General features: G+C 44.5%; 8 protein-coding genes across 8 annotated transcripts; 6 read left to right on the top strand and 2 right to left on the bottom strand.

The window, feature by feature from the left end:
- Window positions 1-1,289: 1,289 nt before the first annotated feature.
- On the bottom strand, window positions 1,290-1,943 carry TRIVIDRAFT_68240 (uncharacterized protein; the record flags this gene model as incomplete). The annotated part of the gene is made up of 1 exon (XM_014098480.1): window positions 1,290-1,943. One exon carries the CDS (start codon window positions 1,941-1,943, stop codon window positions 1,290-1,292), a length of 654 nt encoding a protein of 217 aa, XP_013953955.1.
- A 1,036-nt stretch (window positions 1,944-2,979) lies between these two features.
- Window positions 2,980-7,165, top strand: TRIVIDRAFT_231266 (uncharacterized protein; the record flags this gene model as incomplete). The annotated part of the gene is made up of 2 exons (XM_014098481.1): window positions 2,980-3,169; window positions 5,214-7,165. The coding sequence occupies 2 exons, from the start codon at window positions 2,980-2,982 to the stop codon at window positions 7,037-7,039; spliced, it is 2,016 nt and encodes a 671-aa protein (XP_013953956.1).
- A 403-nt stretch (window positions 7,166-7,568) lies between these two features.
- TRIVIDRAFT_68237 (uncharacterized protein) lies at window positions 7,569-8,429 on the bottom strand (the record flags this gene model as incomplete). The annotated part of the gene is made up of 1 exon (XM_014098482.1): window positions 7,569-8,429. One exon carries the CDS (start codon window positions 8,427-8,429, stop codon window positions 7,569-7,571), a length of 861 nt encoding a protein of 286 aa, XP_013953957.1.
- A 1,654-nt stretch (window positions 8,430-10,083) lies between these two features.
- TRIVIDRAFT_46904 (uncharacterized protein) lies at window positions 10,084-12,919 on the top strand (the record flags this gene model as incomplete). Its single annotated transcript, XM_014098483.1, has 2 exons — window positions 10,084-10,852; window positions 10,908-12,919. The coding sequence occupies 2 exons, from the start codon at window positions 10,084-10,086 to the stop codon at window positions 12,917-12,919; spliced, it is 2,781 nt and encodes a 926-aa protein (XP_013953958.1).
- A 1,168-nt stretch (window positions 12,920-14,087) lies between these two features.
- Window positions 14,088-14,769, top strand: TRIVIDRAFT_203349 (uncharacterized protein; the record flags this gene model as incomplete). Its single annotated transcript, XM_014098484.1, has 4 exons — window positions 14,088-14,272; window positions 14,334-14,431; window positions 14,546-14,569; window positions 14,744-14,769. 4 exons carry the CDS (start codon window positions 14,088-14,090, stop codon window positions 14,767-14,769), a joined length of 333 nt encoding a protein of 110 aa, XP_013953959.1.
- A 1,162-nt stretch (window positions 14,770-15,931) lies between these two features.
- Window positions 15,932-16,569, top strand: TRIVIDRAFT_224443 (uncharacterized protein; the record flags this gene model as incomplete). The annotated part of the gene is made up of 3 exons (XM_014098485.1): window positions 15,932-16,148; window positions 16,210-16,490; window positions 16,543-16,569. The coding sequence occupies 3 exons, from the start codon at window positions 15,932-15,934 to the stop codon at window positions 16,567-16,569; spliced, it is 525 nt and encodes a 174-aa protein (XP_013953960.1).
- An 852-nt stretch (window positions 16,570-17,421) lies between these two features.
- On the top strand, window positions 17,422-18,297 carry TRIVIDRAFT_193216 (uncharacterized protein; the record flags this gene model as incomplete). Its single annotated transcript, XM_014098486.1, has 2 exons — window positions 17,422-17,816; window positions 17,907-18,297. 2 exons carry the CDS (start codon window positions 17,422-17,424, stop codon window positions 18,295-18,297), a joined length of 786 nt encoding a protein of 261 aa, XP_013953961.1.
- Window positions 18,298-18,505: 208 nt separating this feature from the next.
- On the top strand, window positions 18,506-20,081 carry TRIVIDRAFT_193217 (uncharacterized protein; the record flags this gene model as incomplete). Its single annotated transcript, XM_014098487.1, has 5 exons — window positions 18,506-18,527; window positions 18,955-19,166; window positions 19,218-19,619; window positions 19,670-19,969; window positions 20,037-20,081. The coding sequence occupies 5 exons, from the start codon at window positions 18,506-18,508 to the stop codon at window positions 20,079-20,081; spliced, it is 981 nt and encodes a 326-aa protein (XP_013953962.1).
- Between the last annotated feature and the right edge of the window lie 679 nt (window positions 20,082-20,760).

Here is a 20,760-nt window from a genome sequence, read left to right on the forward strand (position 1 = left end):
TTAGATCGTGATTGGACTATTGAGCAGCTATCCAACTTATTGGTATGAAAATCCATCTTTTATACATGCTCTCTCTACATGTATACTCCATACAATAGGCGACGCCTTTCACTGCGCCTTGTGTTTGACATACCACAATAAAGCGGGATTTTTGGACCAGCTACAGTGGGGTGTAGGGCAGTTTGTGGAACCCTTGGATGCTATCTTAGTCCATAGTGTGGATCTTGTAACTAAAGTAATACGCAAGGCTGAGATGTGGTTATTAATGTGATTACCCATGGTTAGCTGTCTAATACATCCAGCCGCTCGGGAGAGACGGTATATACCCCCAGAAAATGAAAAGAATGTCGTTGCAACTCTTGTCATATTACACGATCGTTTTGACTTTTGCAGAGCCGCCTGTCAATACAGCGAGAGAGGCAGGGAATACTTCTAACAGTGAACAAGGATTCTGAATTCGATAGAGACTGAGTAGTAGGCTCACAATTTATTATTGCAAGGAAAATATGCTCTCTCTCTCTTTTGGTAACATCAATCATCCAACATGGCGAAGAACCTGGCAAATTCTGAACGAGCCCCGGAAAAAGTCGATGGTCAACTTGCTACAGTGGCTTTGGGCAATGCTGTGTCTCTAAAAGCAGGAAATCTTTTGGTTCTGGTAGCGGAGAATTGTTAGGCATCCACGTTACAATGCCTTCAGCTCCCAACCTCGCAAGAGAGGCGTATTTCAACGTGATAAAAATACTTCTTGCTTATCACAGGGTCCATAACTACCTAGTGGATTTAGCTAATCAAGTCACGCCGTATGGTGTAGGTTTTTCGTAAGGAAGGGCTGATTTGTACAAGTTGGCTACATGTATGTGGGTTATTAGATTGTGACGATTCGTTAAACATTCTGTTTACTGTGCCAATGTGGAGTTTAAAATATCATGGGTAACAAATACGCTGTGTCTATTAATGCTTTGCGCTCTTCTTTCACATTGTAATCCACTAATGATTAAAACGACTGATTGTAATATCAGCTGTCACTTTGTTATCCTCAGCATCTGGGTAGTAACTCCAACACTTACTAACGTGTAGATTTGTAGATTTATGTGGTTTCCACATCCTACGTATCATACCATCACAGTTAAATCTTCTAGCCATGCTAACTGCAGCAGAAGTTTCGGGATCAACTTCCGCATTTGGGGCCAAGGGTGCGAATTCTTCATATTATTCAAAAGAATGAAAACATCAAGAAGCCCATATGTATATTGAATTTGAAAGAGCGCTAGTATCATTTTCTCACGTTACTTCTGAGAGAAAGGGTTGACGCCATTAAACGAGCCACCATTTATTTGCGGCGCGTTACCATTGTTGTTGTACTGGGGTGCAGAACCGGTATTCACATTTTGGGGACCCGATCCATAGTTGTTGATACCACTCCCTTGAGACGAGCTCTCGTCTTGCAGCGATTGCGGGATTGCTGATACCTCCTGTAGAGCTTCTACTAGTTTCTTAAGTTGTGATTTTGTCGCCTCTTTCATCTCATCGTCCACTGTCAATAAGACCTTTATGGCCTCCATTGCGTCTTTCATGAGAGTCTCTACGCGACTCCTCTCGCCCAGCTGGCGCACAGCAATGTGATAGAATTTCACCCTGTCATCTGTTTCCTGCGGAACGACGTTCAGAAACAACGCCGCTAAACGAGTCGCTTTTATCTTGCACTCTTCCACAGTAGATGTCATTTCTGTGGAAATTCTGTCCTCTTTCCTATCTCGTATATGGCCTTGGGCCGCTGTAAGCGCCTCGCAGACTGTCGGTATGTGTTTGTTAACATCTTTGAATGCGGGCGGAAGGCCTTCGACCGTATTAATGTCTCCGTGAACATCCCCAATACTCATAAACTTCGAAATTGCCTCTCCAATAGAGGTAATTATTTTACTGACTAAGACGCGCGACATGTCGGGCCACTTTGAAAGCTAGGTGTTGCGTGAGGTTGGCTGAAAGAGGCCTGTTCGCAGCCACCTCTGTTAGTCTTCGCTACATCGGTAGGCATCCTGATGATGGTCATATTTGGACTTACAGATGGTAGCTTTCATCTATACGATAGTGAATAGAAGAGGAAGGAAGCACGAAGCAAGTTTCTTCTCTCCATCAGTTGCAGCCCAAGCACTTTAGGCTTGAATGATGTTCCGGATCAATGAAGGTGATTGGGCAGCGAAATTTTAACAAATCATAAGCAGAGAATATTCCGCATAGAAATATTTTAAGCCAATACTCAAGGATCACCAATCCTCTCGCCTACCTACATGCCCCTGTATGACTAGGTACATGTTTTATATACCTACCTAGGCACATGCAGGTATTGCCAGCCTGACAAGAAATTAATGTCTAAACCCCCAAGTTGGCAGTCAAGGCTCTAGCATTTTACGGGTAAGGACGGAGAAAAAAAATTGACCTGGCTAGACATCGTTCACTAACACCAAGACGGCGCAATTCTTCCCCATAGACAAGTCATCTTGACGCTGGCCATCCGAAGGAAGCAACTGGTGGACATGACTTCGAACACATCCATCATTAATCGGGGTTGACCCCCGAAATGCCGCCTCAAGCAAACAGGCCGCAATGTAACAACAACGGGAACGGCAAACGGGTCAATTCTAGTAATTCATTCAATGTATAGGTAAGATTGCAAAAGACAAAAAGTAGATAAAATTGATAGTGTGCATCGATTGCTGATTGAAAGTAGCCAATCCATTCCATGGCGTGGCGAGTTGAAAGGCTGCTAATGGAAAGCTGAGGTCGCATGCTTAGCGACGACCAACAGCCACGTTGTTGCGAGAACTTTCACGTGGGAATCATTTGCACATTGACTCTCAAGTAAGGTGCAATTTGACTCGTTTTGATAGATTATGGGACGAGGACGAGGATGCGTATGGCCGCGCGCGGGGAGACACAAACGCGTACATGACCGGGCGAATTGGGAAGCACAGCGTCATGCTCGCATTTCTCCCCAACTTGGGCACAACTTCTGCTTCTGGAACAGCAATTAACTTCAGGTTAAGTTATTCTGCATTGAAGCTTGCGCTTCTTGTGGGAATCTGTGGCGATGTACCGGGCACTGACGACGACGAAGTGCTGTTGGGCGACGTAGTCATTAGCAAAACAGTGATCCAGTACACCCTTGGTAAGCAATATCCTATTTAATTCGTGACAAAGGATACGGTATACGGTTGCCTCAGCCGACCAAATAAAGATGTTCGAACTTTAATCGCCAGTTTTGAAACCGAACGTGGACGACATCGGCGACAGAAGACTGGACAATATTTAAAGGACTTACAATCAACAGCAATACGAGAGAGACATCGATGCGGCTGCCAGTATCCAGATGCAAGTAATGACAAGTTATTCGCTGCCGCTTATCACCATAAACACCGGGGAACGCAGAAATGCGAATGCAATTCAGAGACGGATAGCCTCTGTGATGAAGCTGCTCAGGTGCTCTGCTCCACACTTATGTGCGACGAGGGACAACTGGTACAACGAGAGCGTTTACAGATGAAAAAGACTTGAAGCTAGATGATGCGCAATGCCCAGAGATCTTCATTGGCTGTGTGGCCTCGGGGAAACGGTGATGAGATCTGGCGAACATCGTGACCGAATCGCTAGACAACGGGGCGTAATTGCCTTTGAGATGGAAGGAGGCGGTATTTGGTGTGAGGTACCATGCTTTATTGTCAAGGGTATCTGCGATTATGCTGATACCTAGCCACAAGAACAAGGTATGCCAGCCATTTGCGGCGGCTACGTCACGTTTGTGATAAGGGCCATGCTGGGACGGTATAGCCTGGCTGATTCGCCATCGTCTCACCTAAGGTTTAATGCTGCCAATTCGTATGGTTGATAATAAAGATGATGGTAAATATGTTGAGTTAGAAGAGGGTTCTAAACCAAAGACCTATCTGAGTTGTGGGTCTCAAATCTGTGTATATACGAGGTGCTCGGATATTCATATCCAGATAGATAATTAAGACCTTTCACCGTTAATGCAACATACATATGGACATGCTTTGTCAAGTTTCTCTTATGCTACAATACGGAGTTTAGCTTGGAAGGTTGAAAAGAAATGATATCTTCTTATATATTGTCACCAAAAAAAAAAAAAAAAAAAAAAATAAGATCGAGATATGTAAGATGGAGCTCTTTGGAATGATGGTAATGGCGGCCGGGCGAATCAACAAACGAATAGCAATCAACGACTCAGTCTATAACGATAACACTGAATGAAGCACGGTTTGGTTCTAATATAAGCAGCGTTCAGACGGTCAGGCTGGCAAAAGGGCTATGAACGCCTCGTAGGCCAAGTTGGCTCGAAGAGAGGTGACTAATTAATATATGAGCAAGCCCTTATCATAACTTTTGGAATCAGATTGCTGGATTGTTAGCTTTCTAGGTACTCGCTCCCTCCAAGTACCGCGATAAGGTCCTCTAAGAGGCTTAAACTTAACAAGGCAAAGAATATCCGAAATCCTGCTGCCTACTCGGTACAAAAGACCGATCTTGGCATTCAAGTAAGCTTATCTCTTTCTTGTTAAAGCTATGTGGGACATATCCACTATTATGGCTATGTACTAGCACGCTAATGATACGATGACACTGCGCCGCCATCGGCGCCTTCCGCCATCTCTGACAAAAGATCTCTACGGTAGACTCCGGGCCACTTTCATCTTGAGCCATTCAAGCCCTTCATTATATGCGTTGAATGCAAGCTTTAGCAACACAGAAGAAAATAACTTTCTCAAAAGATACCTAGATAGAATTTCAGAATCAACTCCAAACTATCTAATTATTAGGTACTGATGATGCACGTGCTCTCTTCCTTGATGTACTCCGAGCAGAGACGGGATTTGCCAAATTTTACAAATAAACGCCGCGTTATGTCGTATTGCCAATCCTTTCAGGGGCGATTACAAAATGTTTACATGGATGTTAACAGGGATGATACCGTCAACCCTCGGCATCAGCAGACACAAAGAAAACCCGTGGGGAGTTTAAATGTTGTTTGTGGCACTCCTCATCAATAGTTCCGGCTTCCTCGGCGTGCGAGACACTTTGAAGATATTGTTCCAATGCATTTCTCTAGGAAGGCGGTAGTGGCTATTCTAGGTATCTATTCAGCATATTCGGTAAACGCAACGCGGACTGATGAGTGTTAACATCGTATTCAACAGGTTTAACTAGAGCCACCAGCGCTTTTCAGGCCACCATACTGGCCGATAGCAACCGTGACGGCAAGGTAGACTTGGCAGACGAGACTGATGACGATAAAACTTTGTGGACCGAAGCATATGGCGCTCTTTTTCTAGCCAACATAGGAGATACAAATGGTCGATGTTCATCCCAGGTCACGACTCGAACGCCAGATGGAGATTTGTCCAAGTGTAACGACGCCTCGGACAATGTCCTCCGTAACTCCAAGTACATTGCACCACTACGCACACTGCCAATCCAGACGCTTAGTGATGATGCCATCGGAAGTATTAGCGTCCTCGGGGAGACTGCTGCTGATAATGTACGCATCTTTCACAAGAGCGGCGAAGACTGGGTGTATGTTGTGGAAAACACCACTTTTACCGCACAAGACCTAAGAGCAGGACTTGAACTGGGCATCGATGGCCGCAATACGAGGTTTCCAGGCGTTTGGGATGGCCGGGTACAGGTTCAATTCAACGTCACTGATGGATCAGAGACAGGCAGCGATTCCGTTGCATTGCGTGTTGCTCCCGTATTGACTCATCATCACCTCCAGCACGCCCAGCAAGTCTTCACTAATAATTATCCTGGTATGCCTCTTTCACAACAACGATTCGCCAAGTCACTCAAAGACCCCGTTGCTCAGGCCGGCATTGAGAAGCCTGTTTTCGAGTTTACTAGCGACCCCGATATCTGGGTACAAGATTTTTTTGAACCGGGCTACTCCAGCATCCCCGGCCCTAATGGACCTGTGGTGTTGCGCATAAACATCAGGTCTGGACAGTCGTTCCGCTCCGCCGGCCGACAGATTTTTACAGATTTGCGATCAGACTCTGTTGGTGCAATCCAGTATTTGGGGTCTGGCGATACTACTGACTCCATGGGGAATTTGGAGACAATTCCGCCGCACAGCTTCAATAACAAGACATATACTGCCGGCCGTATCATAATGGGCCAGCATGACTCGAAAGACCCGTGGATCATGGCGTTTCTTAGAGCCCAGGAGGCTCAAGACCCCGTAATTACTGATCATGATTGGCTTGCGGTTGGACATACGGATGAGTACATGCAGTTCCTGCCGGCGAATAATTCACGAGGCTGGGTTGTTATGTTGGCCGATCCACTTGCCGGTATCCAACTGCTGAGAGATGCGCAGGCGGCTGGACATGGCGGTGTTACGGCAGTGTCTCGAGTCAAGGATGCTTCCGATCCCGAGCCGGGTTTTCAAGGATGTCTGCCCAATCTCACCATTGATCAGGTCCTGCAACTAGACAATTTGACCGAACTCAACACCTTCGCCATGCAGAACATCCAGAAGAACATTGATATTGTAAAAAATGCTGTCGGACTCACCGATGAGGATATTCTCTATGTCCCCGGAATTTATTATGACGAATCGTTTCCCTGCACAGCCAATGGGCCGGGGCGCAAGCAATTCAACAGCTTCGCCGCAATTGGTAAAGCAAATGCGCTCAAACCTCTCTCGATCATCGAAGCTGTTAATCCAAATGAATCTTTGGAAAAAAGACAGACCACAACACGTTACACAGGTCCCCGCCTCGTTGCAATGTATCCGGGCGCTGTCAATGGTGTTGTGCTGAGCGATTCCCAGGTTCTGGCACCTGCTCAATGGGGCCCAATTATTGACGGAAAGGACATACTTACGGCAGCCGTAGTTGAGGCATATTCTAAGGTAAACTTTACCGTCATATTTATAGACGACTGGTATGACCATCATGAGCTAGACGGCGAAGTTCACTGTGGGACGAATGTCTATCGTGATGGCTCGGCCCCTTGGTGGTAGAACTCTTTGTTTGGCTCATTACCCATTGATCCTATTAGTTTTAGACATCATGCATAGTGCGTACATCTGATGTAACATTACATACCGTAGCTAATAGATCATGGTCGGCCATGGCGCCTCACTTTTGCCAGAAGTATTTCAATATAGCAACTCGTTGTCTGATGCATTAGGCACGTACGTGTATCGTGGTGAACATGAATTGCATTATAGTATATAGTAGACCAAGTTTTGTGTAATTTCATCAATTAATGTAATCTCAACATATTAGAGCGCTGTTACTGCTACCTGTGTGGCAGACGGATTACTGGCCATGTCCTCGATCAATAAATGCAGCCATCGTACAAGATTAAATTCGTTAAAAATATGTACCAAGTAAGTAATAGGGTTTAGAAGTGAATCGTAATAGCAATAAAAATTTTAGATGCATGATGTTTCCCGTTCGACTGGCCCGATGGAAGTCCGCGATGATACCTCGGGGATACATATTATGTTACCAATCCCAGGCCTTTCTTTGTATATCAAATCATCTTCAAGCGGTGTGCTTGAAACTCGCTTTTGCAAGAGCGTACGCGAGTTGAATCGCCGCGAACCAGCTTTGAGGTTTCCACCAGTCCAGACCAGCACCAAGTCGTGCTATCCGCACCATAGTTTGTGGAGGGAAATTTGGCGGTAGCTTCTGTGAAATCGCCATTCCCTGGTCGCGTTTCCCTCCCGCTCCTTCACGATTTGCAGAACTGAGCAACGCTACCAGTTCTTTCAAATTGGGCTCAGTGCAGTAAGCTGGCTGTCCAGGCTGCTGTCTCCACGAATCTTCCAGCTGACCCGCGTTGAACGCATCGAATCCCATCACTTCCAACAATTCCATCACAACTGCCACAGACTTCTCGTCGTCTCCTGAAACAGGGAGTGCTACTCTCTTAGCGGAGCCTTTTGGTTTTGCGCTGGAAGCAATGTTGAGAGCAATAATATTATTCAATGCTTTTACTACCAGGAATGAGACGGTTTTCGACGTCCAAACACTCTCTGTCATGCCCTCTTCTAACAGCTGGATTTTCCCATCACGCGAGGGATAATAATTGCAGGCATCAATTAAAATCGTATCAGGGCGCACAGATGGTTGCAAAATCGGCTGCAAGGGGAGAATACCACTCATTGGCACCGCGAGAATGACGATATCCGCTTCTGATAGTGCTCGCTTTGCATCCATGGCTTTGGCACCTGTTATTCTCTCCACATCATGAAGAGTATCAGGACCTCTCGAATTACTAATGCTGACCGATTTACCAGCATGAACAAGCTGCGTTGCTAAGGCGGTTCCGACTAAACCGGCGCCTATGATGGCGATTTGACGTGGTACATTGGCTTTTGGAGATTGATTGGTTGCCGCCATGGCTTTAAGTAGGGTGAGGAAGATATGATGTTAATCAACGGTATCCGTATGTAAACGGTCAGTGATATGTAGCAGTTGAATGATAGAGGTAGAGAGTGTTGAAAGCTTTATCCGAAGGCATTTTATATTGAAAGAAGCTCTAATATAAGCAGCTAGCTAAGTTTATGAGTGGAGTTTTACAATCTCTCCGCAAAGCTGCCCTACAGCACTCCGCGCAAGACTTCTCCGCACATCTCTCCGCAACGCCTCTTTGCAAGACTCTCTTCTGCAAAACTCTCCGCAAGGCTTACCGGCAAGGCTCTTTACAAAATCTCCGCATATCTTTCTATTAGACATTAACAAGATTCTCCGCAATACTTATTTATAAATCAACTCTTCTAATTGTTTAATAACTTCTTAGGGTAAAATGAATCACGTTAGTGTGTGTTCTTTCTGCATATATCAGATTTGTACTTTAACGCAAGAACAACTACTAGGCCACAAAGCGCCCAATTGACGATGTCATAAGACCTTATTTCATTTTATGTTTTATTACCACTAGCAGCACTAGTCAGCCATTGTTGTGTCATTATTTCTAGCTTTTCTAGAGGCCCATTGTAAAGGTCATAAGAATTTAGTAGTTGTCAGAAGCCTAAAAGCTGTATAGCCGCAAGGAGGAATATGAGTTCAGGCTAGGCTTTGTGGATCGAACAAAATAATATAGAGTGGAGGTTCTTTGTCTTTGCTCAAATGGTTTATAGATAAATAGAAACAGAATCGTCGCGTTCATCTAGGCATCCCAGCACATAAAGGCAACTTGTATCATCTAATCAAAAAGCTTATGAGTGTCTGCAGATATATAGCAGATAAGAAGCACAGTCATACCATTTAAATTAATGTCTCGCCACATGTTTAAGTCGCCTCACTTTGAGCTTCTTTCAGCCGCAGCGGCAGGACGTTACGAAAAGTCATCAATATCAGCCTCATTAGTATTTGCAGATTTCCTTATTGTATACCTGGCAGGAGAGCAACTGATGAGTCGCTGCCGAATTTTTTCGCATTGCCATCTATGGTTGCTATAGCTGTTGAAATCCGCAACTAATTGGCCGTTGTTGCGATCAAACTCGAACTGGGATGTGGATTTACTCCAATTTGGCTTGAAAGGGCATTTGCCGTTTGAGTCCAGCAGCTCGCTGATTACTACTCCTTACTCCATAGTAAATATGGAAGTAATATGCACATATCACAAGAGCAACCCGCCCCAGAACAGCCATTGATATTGGCTTCATCTGAATCTAAGTGGAGTCTGTCAAATAGGTTAAGCATAACCAGGGCATTTGCATAGGTACCTTTCCATACGTCGCATATGTGTGGAGTACCTGCGTGATTTGCCTCAATGCCGCCTTACCAGATTGACCACGTAAGACTCGCTAGATGACATGGATTTTCACAGTAAGGCAGCGATCGCGCATAGTCTCATTGCCTTTAGTTGCCGCTTCTACAGAACAGTCTCTGCCTCTCTTCTCTTGGCCAATTCGCCGTTTCAAGCAGCTCGGTGCTCTCAATCTCCATGTTCTCGTTTAATTCATGTACTGCTGATGATACATGTGTCCCAACCAAGATTAATAGCGACTGACGGCTGCATCTCATTTCAGTGTAAACCCCGCTTGGAAAAATGCGACTTCTGGACTGCGACAACGACCGGTTTCAGCTAATCAAGGCACCAGCTGGTAACATACCCAGATATGCCATTCTATCGCACACATGGGACTCAGATACCCAAGAGGTCACTTTTAGGGACCTGGTCGACGGCACTGGGATAGAGAAGACTGGCTACGATAAGATCAGGTTTTGCGCTGCGCAAGCAAGACGTGACGGCCTGCGATACATATGGGTGGACACCTGCTGTATTGACAAAGCAAATAACACTGAGCTTGCCGAGGCAATCAATTCCATGTTTCGTTGGTATCAGAACGCATCTAGATGCTATGCCTACTTATCGGATATATCAGATGCTGGCCCAACAAATGATAGCCAGCAGTCTGAGCTCATATGGGAGTCGGCTTTTCGGAAGAGTAGATGGTTTACCCGGGGCTGGACGCTGCAAGAGCTTCTAGCACCAGCCTCAGTCGAATTTTTCACAAAGGGTGGCCTGCGGCTTGGTGACAAAAGGACTCTCGAGCGACAAATTCACGAAATAACCAATATTGCGGTTGAAGCACTTCGGGGAAACGACCTTTCGATGTTTACCGTTGAGGAACGGTTCAAATGGGCCGAGACACGGCAGACGACCCTCGAAGAAGATTGGACCTATTGTCTACTAGGCATTTTCGGAGTATTTATGCCGCTGATATATGGCGAAGGGAAGACAAACGCAGTTCGTCGACTCAAAAAAGAGATTGATGATGCCACGAGCTACGACGATGGTCCTAGCAGCCAAGCAGGTATATTGCCCTCCAAATCTCTATATTTCATTCTTAATAATTTAATAGCGTGAAGCTAAGAGTTGGACCTGGATGGTACCATTTGAACGGAATTACTCCTTCACCAGCCGCGAGTCCGATCTAAAAAGACTACACCAGATGCTTTTCACGGGACAACATACTGCCAAGGTTGCCATCTCAGGACTTGGCGGCGTCGGCAAGACACAGTTGGCTCTTGAATTGGCCTATCGAATCAGGGAAGAACATGACAGTTGCTCGGTCATATGGATTCCCGCAACCAACAGAGAAAGTTTAGAGCAGGCATACCTCAATGCTGCCGCAAAGCTGGGAATGTCCGGATTTGACAATGCAAAAACGGACGTGAAGAGGCTTGTGCAGGATCACCTAAGCAGCGAGAGCGCAGGCAGGTGGCTTTTGGTGTTCGACAACGCTGATGACATCGGCATGTGGGTTGATAAGTCCTCGCAGGAGTCCAGTCGCCTGATTGACTACATGCCAAAAAGCATCCATGGGTCTATAGTCTTCACAACTCGCGACAAGAAGACGGCTGTGAGACTCGCGGGCCGAAATGTAGTGGAACTATCGGAAATGAACGAAGAGGATGGCAACAAGCTGTTTGGGAAGCACCTAGTTGACCAGGATCTTGTGAGTCAAGGAGATGTAGCTGCCCTACTCATCCAACTCATGTACCTCCCACTAGCCATTGTCCAAGCCGCGGTGTATATTAATACAAACGGAATTGGCCCGGGAGACTATCTGTTGCTCCTGGAGGAGCAAGAAGAAGATGTAATTGATCTTCTCAGCGAAGATTTTGAAGACGATGGCCGTTATCACGATGTGAAGAACCCCATAGCCACCACTTGGCTTATCTCCTTTGAGCAAATAAGGCATCGCGATCCCCTTGCAGCAGACTACCTGTCTTTCATGGCTTGTGTAGATGCTAAAGATATCCCTCAATCGCTTCTTCCACCGGGTCAATCGCGGAAGCAAGAGATAGAAGCTATGGGGACGCTACAAGGTTACTCATTCATAGCCAAGCGATCTGCAGACTCAGTTGTAACGGTCCATAGATTGGTGCACTTGGCAATGAGAAACTGGCTCCGAAAAGAAGGGTTATTACCCAACTGGACGAGCAGGACCATCGCAAGGCTAGCAAAAGATATGGGAAACATTGGCTATGATAGAAGGGCGTGGAGACCGTGTATGCCACATGCACATTACGTGCTCGGGTCAACGCTGATTAGCGAGGATGATGAAGGCAGGCTTGATCTGTTAAGAAAGTATGGAAAGTGCCTTTATAACGACGGGCGATACCAGGAGGCGGAAATTACATTCCAACGAGTGATGGAGAATCTCAAGATAAAACTTGGGATTGATCACCCGGAGACGCTACGCAGCATTAGTAACCTAGCATCGACATACCGGACGCAAGGTCAATGGGAAGAGGCTGAAAAGCTGGACGTGCAGGCGGTGGAGGGCCTCAAGATGAAAATTGGGGTTGATCATCCTGATACGCTAATCAGCATGGGTAACCTAGCATTAACGTATGTAAAGCAAGGCCGGTTGAGAGAAGCTGAAAAGCTGCAGCTGCAAGTGATGGAAGGTCTTAAGAGGAAGCTTGGGGTTGATCATGGAGACACATTAATTAGTATGGTTAACTTGGGATCAACATACCGGAGGCAAGGTCGATGGGGAGAAGCCGAGAAGCTGCAATTGCGGGCGATCGAGGGTTTTAAGACAAGACATGGGGTTGATCACCCTGATACGCTGATTGGTATGAGTAACCTGGCATCGACATACCGGAGACAAAGCCGGTGGGAAGAGGCCGAGAAGCTACAGCTGCAACTGGTTGAGACTTGCAAAACGAAGCTTGGAGCTAATCATCCAGACACACTGCATTACATGAGCAAACTCGCTTTTCTTTGGAAAGACAGGAATCGCCACGAAGTCGCTCTAGGATTAATGCAGACTTGCTACGATCTGCAGCAACTCACACTGGGCGCAAGTCATCCAAGAACTATGGCCACACAATCGACTCTAAGAGCATGGCAGAGAGGAGTAAAATAATCTCTAGTGTTAAAGGGTAAAACATATTGATATATTGGTTAATTATCGTTTGTTGACTACCTGCTTTCTGACGTGCTTTAAGCAAGAATGGTTGAAACAGGTCAAATTCAATATGCTTTGAGGTGAGCAAGTACGATTTTGGTATTTATGAAGAGATATGACGGTGACGTAGCGTAGCTTTTGTAATTGAGCCAGCATTGGATTATGACGACATTTCCAAAGCATTGCTGCACACTTTCATAGGCGAATGAGAAAATGGGTTTTGCCATGGGATATGGAATAAAACCAAGTTTCGCTCGGGTATCCAGAAATGTATAAGCTATTAAACTTGATCATGTCTGAGTCATATATCTGAACTGTCAAGGCAATTGATCTAAACAAAACTTGGGGATGACTTCCTTCTGTCCTATTCCACAAGATACAGCTAAATGTAGGATTATGGATACCTTTTTAAACACATATGAACATCTCTGCTTTGTGAGCTAAGTTGGATTTAGAGTGCTTAGATAGATATCATATGAAGTGGATCGCCATTCCACAGTGATACAAAGCAAATCCACGAGTAATGGACGACATGAAGGAGTAGTTGTTGATCATGTCTTTTCTGGGTGAGAAGAATAGAGGTGTCCCATAATTTTATGAGTAAACGAAGAAATTCAGTTTATTTTAAGTGAGGCTCGTCCAAGGATAGTAAAATAGGGGGTAATTGGCTGACTGCATATGTGTTCCGCACTGGGCATATTTTTCAAAATGACCGCTAGGGTAACTTGTTGATTTATCATGAGTTATTAATAATCACTCATAAATCGGACTTTGAACTACTTTATCAATACTTTATGTCTAAATGCTGCTTAAAAATGCAGTCTGCTGATCGGTTCCTGATGAATTAGATAGTAAACAGCAGCGAGCAGAAGTAATCTTGAAAGCTTCAGGGGATATCAACCTTCCTCCACTATTGTAAGGAGGTCTTGTTTAACGGAGGGGATTGTGAGGACCCCCATCACTCGAAATTATATTTAAAACAACGAGAATCTTTTATCCAATATAATCTTTAGAATCCCGCCAATCTATTTCAGACAGTCATTTATTGACTAAAGTCATATTTATTATTCGTAATTGCTAGGCTTCAAATGTTGTTTCATTAAATATTTCACTTTCTCTCCATACAATGTACTTCGATTACCGCTCCATCGCCATGATTGGTCTGCTGTACGGACCTTCCGCGAGTGCTCTGCCAGCAGCTGCTCTTGAGCAGGACGTGTCAGAATTTGTGTCAAGGCAAACGACGGGACAGTCTCCGAACTCTAACGATGGACAATCACTATGGTTCTGGGCTTGTGGTAACAGTAAAGCGTTTGTCACCAGCTTTGGCGGTGCATAGCGGTTCTTTAACATGGATAAGTAATTGGGCAAGCTGTGGAAGAGCTTATGGCCCCGGTATGCCGGTTAATCAGTGCCTCAGTTGGGGCAGCTACTGGGGTAACATGGGAAACGGCGCCTTGAGAATCAACAGTAAGTACAATGGTTTCTGATAGTGAGAGTATGGTTCTGACTTTTTAAATCAGTGCAATGCCAGTTTTACTCTCAGAATAATTGTGGAGGTACTGCATATACTACTCACACTAGCTAGGTTAGCGATTACGATTATTGGTACGCCAATACAAAGTCGTTCCGTTGCAGTATTGGCTTCGTCTATGCCGGTGTCTAATTGGGAAAGGCTACGATCTTTCTGAGACACATGGCTCGGGCGAAATGTTCTGTTGAATGGAGAAATGTAGTTCGCTTATCCCATATTTGATACCTTTCTTCCAAATATCACCATAGCCCTGCCCTTCTCCGTGATTCTCTAGAACGCTTTGTATTGTATGGTTATTTTAAACGACTCGAGGCTGGCTGGCGCCTGTATAAAGAAACGGTTACTTAGAATTAGTTTTTAGCATTCTCAGGAGGAACTTTAATTCACAAGTCTTCAGCTCTTTCATTTACGTTAAAACTCTAAGCTAATGAATGGAAAAATACATTCAGAACCATTTTATAAGCTTTCAAATGATTCATTATAATCTTGAATATGTACCCAGCTGCAAAATTACGGCGAATACTATGTTAAACTGCCTGTTTAATTAATCAGAGCATTCTAGCTAGGCTATTGTGTAAAAATAGTAGAGCAATGAGTATTAAACACACGTAAAGCAACCCATTAACGACTGTGGAGAAACTCTTTTCCGGTTCACTACTTTTTCCGACGCTTAGAATTACTTCGAATTTTGTTCTGCATGGAAGTTATGATATAATGATGCCTCTTCATTCTGGAATTTTAATTGGACCATTCAACGAGATAAGATTTTAATTAGAGTGTGGCTATCCAGCACGTCAAGTTGGCAATCAACCATCTCGTGCCTCAAATTCACGGTTACCTAGGCAGATAGCAGATGCTAGATGGATATATCGATGATAGCAGGACCTGTCGATAGTCGGGGATACTCAAAGAACCGTCTTTCTACGTAAGTAATGGTAAATGAAGATATTTCCTCTGCGTCTTATCATGACACTTGAGGTCCACGCTTTCGCTGGGATTGCCACTTTCGCGAACCATAATGTGGCAGTGCTCTGCTCATTTTGACAAAGTACATGTAAGCAGACGTGCAAATACCCACAGAAAAACCCCTGAAAAGCCGACACCGCAGCCTTTAACCGCTCTCTGTCGGAACATCGTCTCAGTACGGTACAAGGTATTCGCAGAACAAAGATTTTTCATTTCAGCGACAGGCTATGAATGGCCTTACTATTTCGTACGGTGATGGAAATTCCACATCTGATTTATAATGCCATACGTATGCAGAAGTGCTGTCAGGTTCCGCCATCCCGGAAGTCTACAATTCCTCCGGCCAGTGTCCAGTGTGTATATAAAAGGGCCAGCTGTTCGCCTACTTCTGCATTAAACATCACCTCAATCAATTCAATTGAAAAACAGCAATCACATCTTTTCTCACTCCAAATCTAAAGAACATCACCATGGCCGTCCGATTATTACAGCCCCTACTGTTGCTCGTTGCAAATGTTGCCTTCTCACTTGGTCATAACATCCAAAATACACCTACGCCAAATGTTAGTTACTTTGGAACAATGCATCTAACTTTTGGTGATTTCCTCATCGTCGGCAATACACCCACTGGTAGCCCTATCATCACCGCAACACAAGCAGGGAACATTACCGGCCCTGATTTTGAGGGTATGTGCATTCCTCAACAATTAGGCCTGGCCATTTAAACCCCATATTAACACAAATATAGGCCAACTTGCACTACCAGCAGGTGATTGGGCATGGGTTGACTCTACCAATCATATTCACATCGATGGACGGTACCAGTTCAAACTCACCGACGGTTCTATCATTTATGTTCAAGCCACTGGCGTTTCACCTGCCACTGGATCCGAAACAGACTTACCCACCAAGATGTATCTCAGGCCTTCTTTCTTAACTGGAGCTGAGAAATACTTTTACATGAATTACATGGTCAGCACAGCTCTTGTCAGGCGAAATGGCTTGGACTTGACTCTCGATATTTGGGAGGTTAGTATGCCAGCTCTTCTGATTAAAGGCCCGTTTTATTAACAGCAAATAGGTCACCTGGCCTGACGTTCAAAGATGACATCTAATGACACCTATGTCTTTGTAAATGTATGTCTAGAAGAATTGTTAGCCTTGTTCTTACACATAATACCTCCGTTAGATCTACTTCACAGTGGAGGTTAATACTATGGACATTTCCACAGCAGTATATATTTCTCAAGATTCAGTCAAGCATCTAATCGTCATTTCCGTACGTTGCAAAGTGCAAAATTCCATGCTATGTATTCTATAGATCCCGCGTTTATTGTTTATTTCTCCAATGTTTATAGGTCATGACCTTTATGCCATATGTTACTGCATCCGCATGCCTTCATTGGAGCATCATATACTGGTAGCGGTGAATATTTGGAATGAGAATTATGATGTACTAATTATACCACATTGTGATCCTTCGTTTAAATCCCGAGAGAGCTACACCACATGTATCTCTTCCATGTTTTTATTATTAATGGCGCGATTCTGAGCTTCCAGTGCCATCGCGCTAGAATGAGTCATGTTCTTTTACCATTACTGCCAAGGTACACGTACTTCTCAATAACTACCTACCTACCAATATGAAACGGTTACTGATTCATCTCCTGCTGTGTACATAAGGCTGGTAGGTATTGAACTCAATGGTGAAGTATAATTTGCGACGTGCCTAGCCTAAAAGCTAGGTGAAGGTAGAACAAAGTTTGATAGCGAATCAGAAGAAGCTAATTTTGCAGGGAAGATGCCGGAGACCGAGGACTATAAATATATGGCTACGCAGTTCCTCCTCCATCCATATCTCCATCTCTTACACACCCAGATTCCAACCAGCCATCTATCTGTCTGACAAATCGAGCATCTACACATTTTTTGCAGCTTCATATCTCATTTCTATTCTAAGATGCCTGCCTTACCATTTGTCGCCGGCCCCTCTACAGGGCACACACACACGGTCATTTTGTTGCATGGCCGAGATAGCGAAGCACAAGAGTTCGCATCCGAGTTTTTTGAGTGTGAGGCCACAGGTACCGAGCCAGACCGAACGCTGCCGGCTCTCTTTCCCACAGTCAGATGGATTTTCCCACAAGCCAAGGCCTTGTATGCCAAGCGCTTCGATATTGAAATGTCCCAGTGGTTCGATATGTGGAGTGTGGAGGATCAGCAGGAGCGCATCGAGTTACAAATCCCAGGTTTGCAGTCAAGTGTTGGTCTAATCGCTGAGTTGATCAGAGAGGAAGAGATACTTGTGCCAAGAAATAGAATATTTCTTGGCGGAATTAGCCAAGGGTTTGCAACGTGAGTTGAATCCCCCAATCCAATTTGCAGAGCGTCACTGACGTTTTCTTTTTCTTTCAGTGCTTTAGCCGCGTTCTTCGCTGATGGTAGAGGAGGTTTCGCCGGCCTCTGCGGGTTCTCCAGTTGGCTACCGCTCTTCAACCAAGCTGCGTCAGATATCGAACTCATCAAGGAAGAAGATACTGGTGGAAAGCTAGCTGCTATGCAGCGACTATACCTTGACGGCGCAACCAAACAACAGACGTCTTTGTCACTACAGCAACTGACGTCAACACCAATTCTGCTTGAGCATTGTGACGATGACGAGATTATTAACATTCAAAGTGGCTTTCTCCTGCGAAATTTTATGGCCCAACTTGGCCTCAGCGTTAGGTTTCATAATTATGAAGATGGAGGTCATTGGATTAATGAGCCGCAGGGCGTGGATGACTTTGTGGATTTTTTGAGGCAGGGTATCGATAGGTGTACTTGGAGCTGTTAACTGAAGCTTTGTATACTTAGGTACCTGCCTACCTATAACAATCTTAGGTACATGTAGCATTTATGTGATATCTACAGTATAACTGGCATACTCGTCCTGAGCGGTCGTGGGCCTCGAGTGCGAGAGGCAGGGCGGCGAGCACTGTGCCGACTATAAACTCCAGACCGCTCATCCTTGAGTTTTCATATGCTTAGTTGTAAAGGCAGCAATGACCCTGAAGGATGTCCTTGGTACGTATCGGTGAACGATTATTCGAACTACAAAATGAATGTCGTAAGACCTGCGCCCCTCATTTCGCTCGCTTGATATCCAATCGGCTGGCACCACCGGCTGCACCTTTCATCCGCAAACGAGGGGTCGATCAGCGGGATTTCACAATAGACGCACTTGAAAACACAATATGCGCAGGGAAATCTCCATCGACGGGATTCCTTTAGAGGAAAACGTTGGCACAATATATATATTTGTTGCATCGAACCGATATGCTATAACTCATAATGTCACATTATAATCCGAGCTCACAGGACATCGAAGATAGACGCGGGGACAAACTGGAAGCATTATACCCCAATCTAGCCAAATGCCCCGGCATATCTAGCAATTCCGCGGATGATGCATATATTGCGGAACTATTATCCGGAGCTGGTTCTTCTTCAGAATTGGCTATTGGAAGTAAATTCACTGGAGCCGATACAGCCACCGTCGAGATCGACCTAGATTTGATCATCGATCGACTCTTGGAAGTCAAAGGTTCTAGACCTGGACGGCGAGTTCAACTGCTGGAAAGAGAAATACGACTACTTTGCAGGAAGGCACGGGAAGTCTTTATAACCCAGCCTACGCTTCTAGAATTGGACACTCCGCTTAAGGTATGAATAGATATTCAATCAATATGCTGCACTGGCTAACATTATGGTCAGTTAATGGGTGATCTCCATGGACAATACTATGATGTCCTTCGAAATTTTGAATATGGAGGTTTTCCTCCACTAGCAAACTATGTTTTATTAGGTAACTATGTCGGTTATGGAAATCAGTCTATCGAAACAATTTGTTTGGTTCTTGCCTATAAAATCAAATATCCAGAGACTTTTTTTCTATTACGAGGAAACAACGAAACAGCTTCTGAAAGTCGAATTAATGGATTCTACGACGAATGCATGAAACGATATAATATCAAATTATGGGAAACGTTTGTGGATCTATTCAATTGCATGCCGTTGGCTGCTATCGTTGATGAAAAAATATTTTGCGCTCACGGAGGCTTGAGTCCAGACCTGAACTCAATGGAACAGATCCGAAGGGTTGTGCGACCAACAGATGTAAGTCTCTCTAAGCACTTTTCGCTGATTTATCTCACTAATTAGCAAAGATACCTGATTGTGGACTTGTGTGTGATCTCCTCTGGAGTAATCCTGGCAGTAACATCTTAGGATGGTCTGGGAATAATCAGGAAGTCTCGTTTACGTTTGGACCAGACGTTGTATCTCGCTTTTTACAGAAACACGACTTCGATCTTATTGTCCGAAGCCATCAATTTGTTGAAGATGGCTATGAATTCTTTTCAGACAAACAGCTGCTAACAATATGGGGGGCTCCAAATTGGAAGGGAGAGTATGATAATGCAGCTGCAATGTTGTCAGTCGATGAAACTCTTACGTGTTCGTTTCAGGTATGTAATTTAGTACTACTAATAATGTTTTATTGAGAGATTGCAAATATTGTACTAACTTACGTAGATTCTTAGGCCGGCAGAAAAGGGGCAAAATTTTGGAGGAAGATAAATTAAAATAGACAGACACATGCTCACACGTGGATACACACATCTACATGTATATAATTTTGAGTTGCGCGAAAAATATAATTCAATTTTCAACTTTAACACTAGCTTAATGTATAAAAGAATATATAAAATAAATAATATAAGAATTTGTGATATTGTAAAAATTTTGAGTAATATTGCGCGAATATCAAATATGTCTATCTTGTTCTCACTTTCCACGAGCCCAGGAAATCGTACATTCCTTCATTCGAAATATTCGCGCACAGAACGTCAGTCAAACTTGTAACTTGCGTTCTAATTCTTTCAGTGTATGACTCAAAAAGAGTACTTTAGATATAACCCCTGAACGCAAGCCGCATGGTCATACGCGAGGCGGGATGATTCAGAGTTGGGTCAATTGAGAGCTCAAGCATCTTGGAAAGAGGACACACCTGCCCTTCTCGAAGTAAGCCTTATTGACATAGATTCTGGTGAGGCTCTTGACTGTACGATCAACTGACCGAGCCATAACGTTATTTGGTCCAGCTCGAAGATAACATTAGAGTCGAAGAGATTGTCGATCAACGTGACGGATAACTACAGACCTAGGGATAAAGTTGCCATATTTTCAAACTAACATTCAAAGAGTATCTAGCTAGAAGTAACCTATGATGGCAGGCAGACTGATGATGAACCTGAAC

This window comes from Trichoderma virens (assembly GCF_000170995.1).
Source record: "Trichoderma virens Gv29-8 chromosome Unknown TRIVIscaffold_82, whole genome shotgun sequence".
Classification (NCBI taxonomy): Eukaryota; Fungi; Ascomycota; class Sordariomycetes; order Hypocreales; family Hypocreaceae; genus Trichoderma; species Trichoderma virens.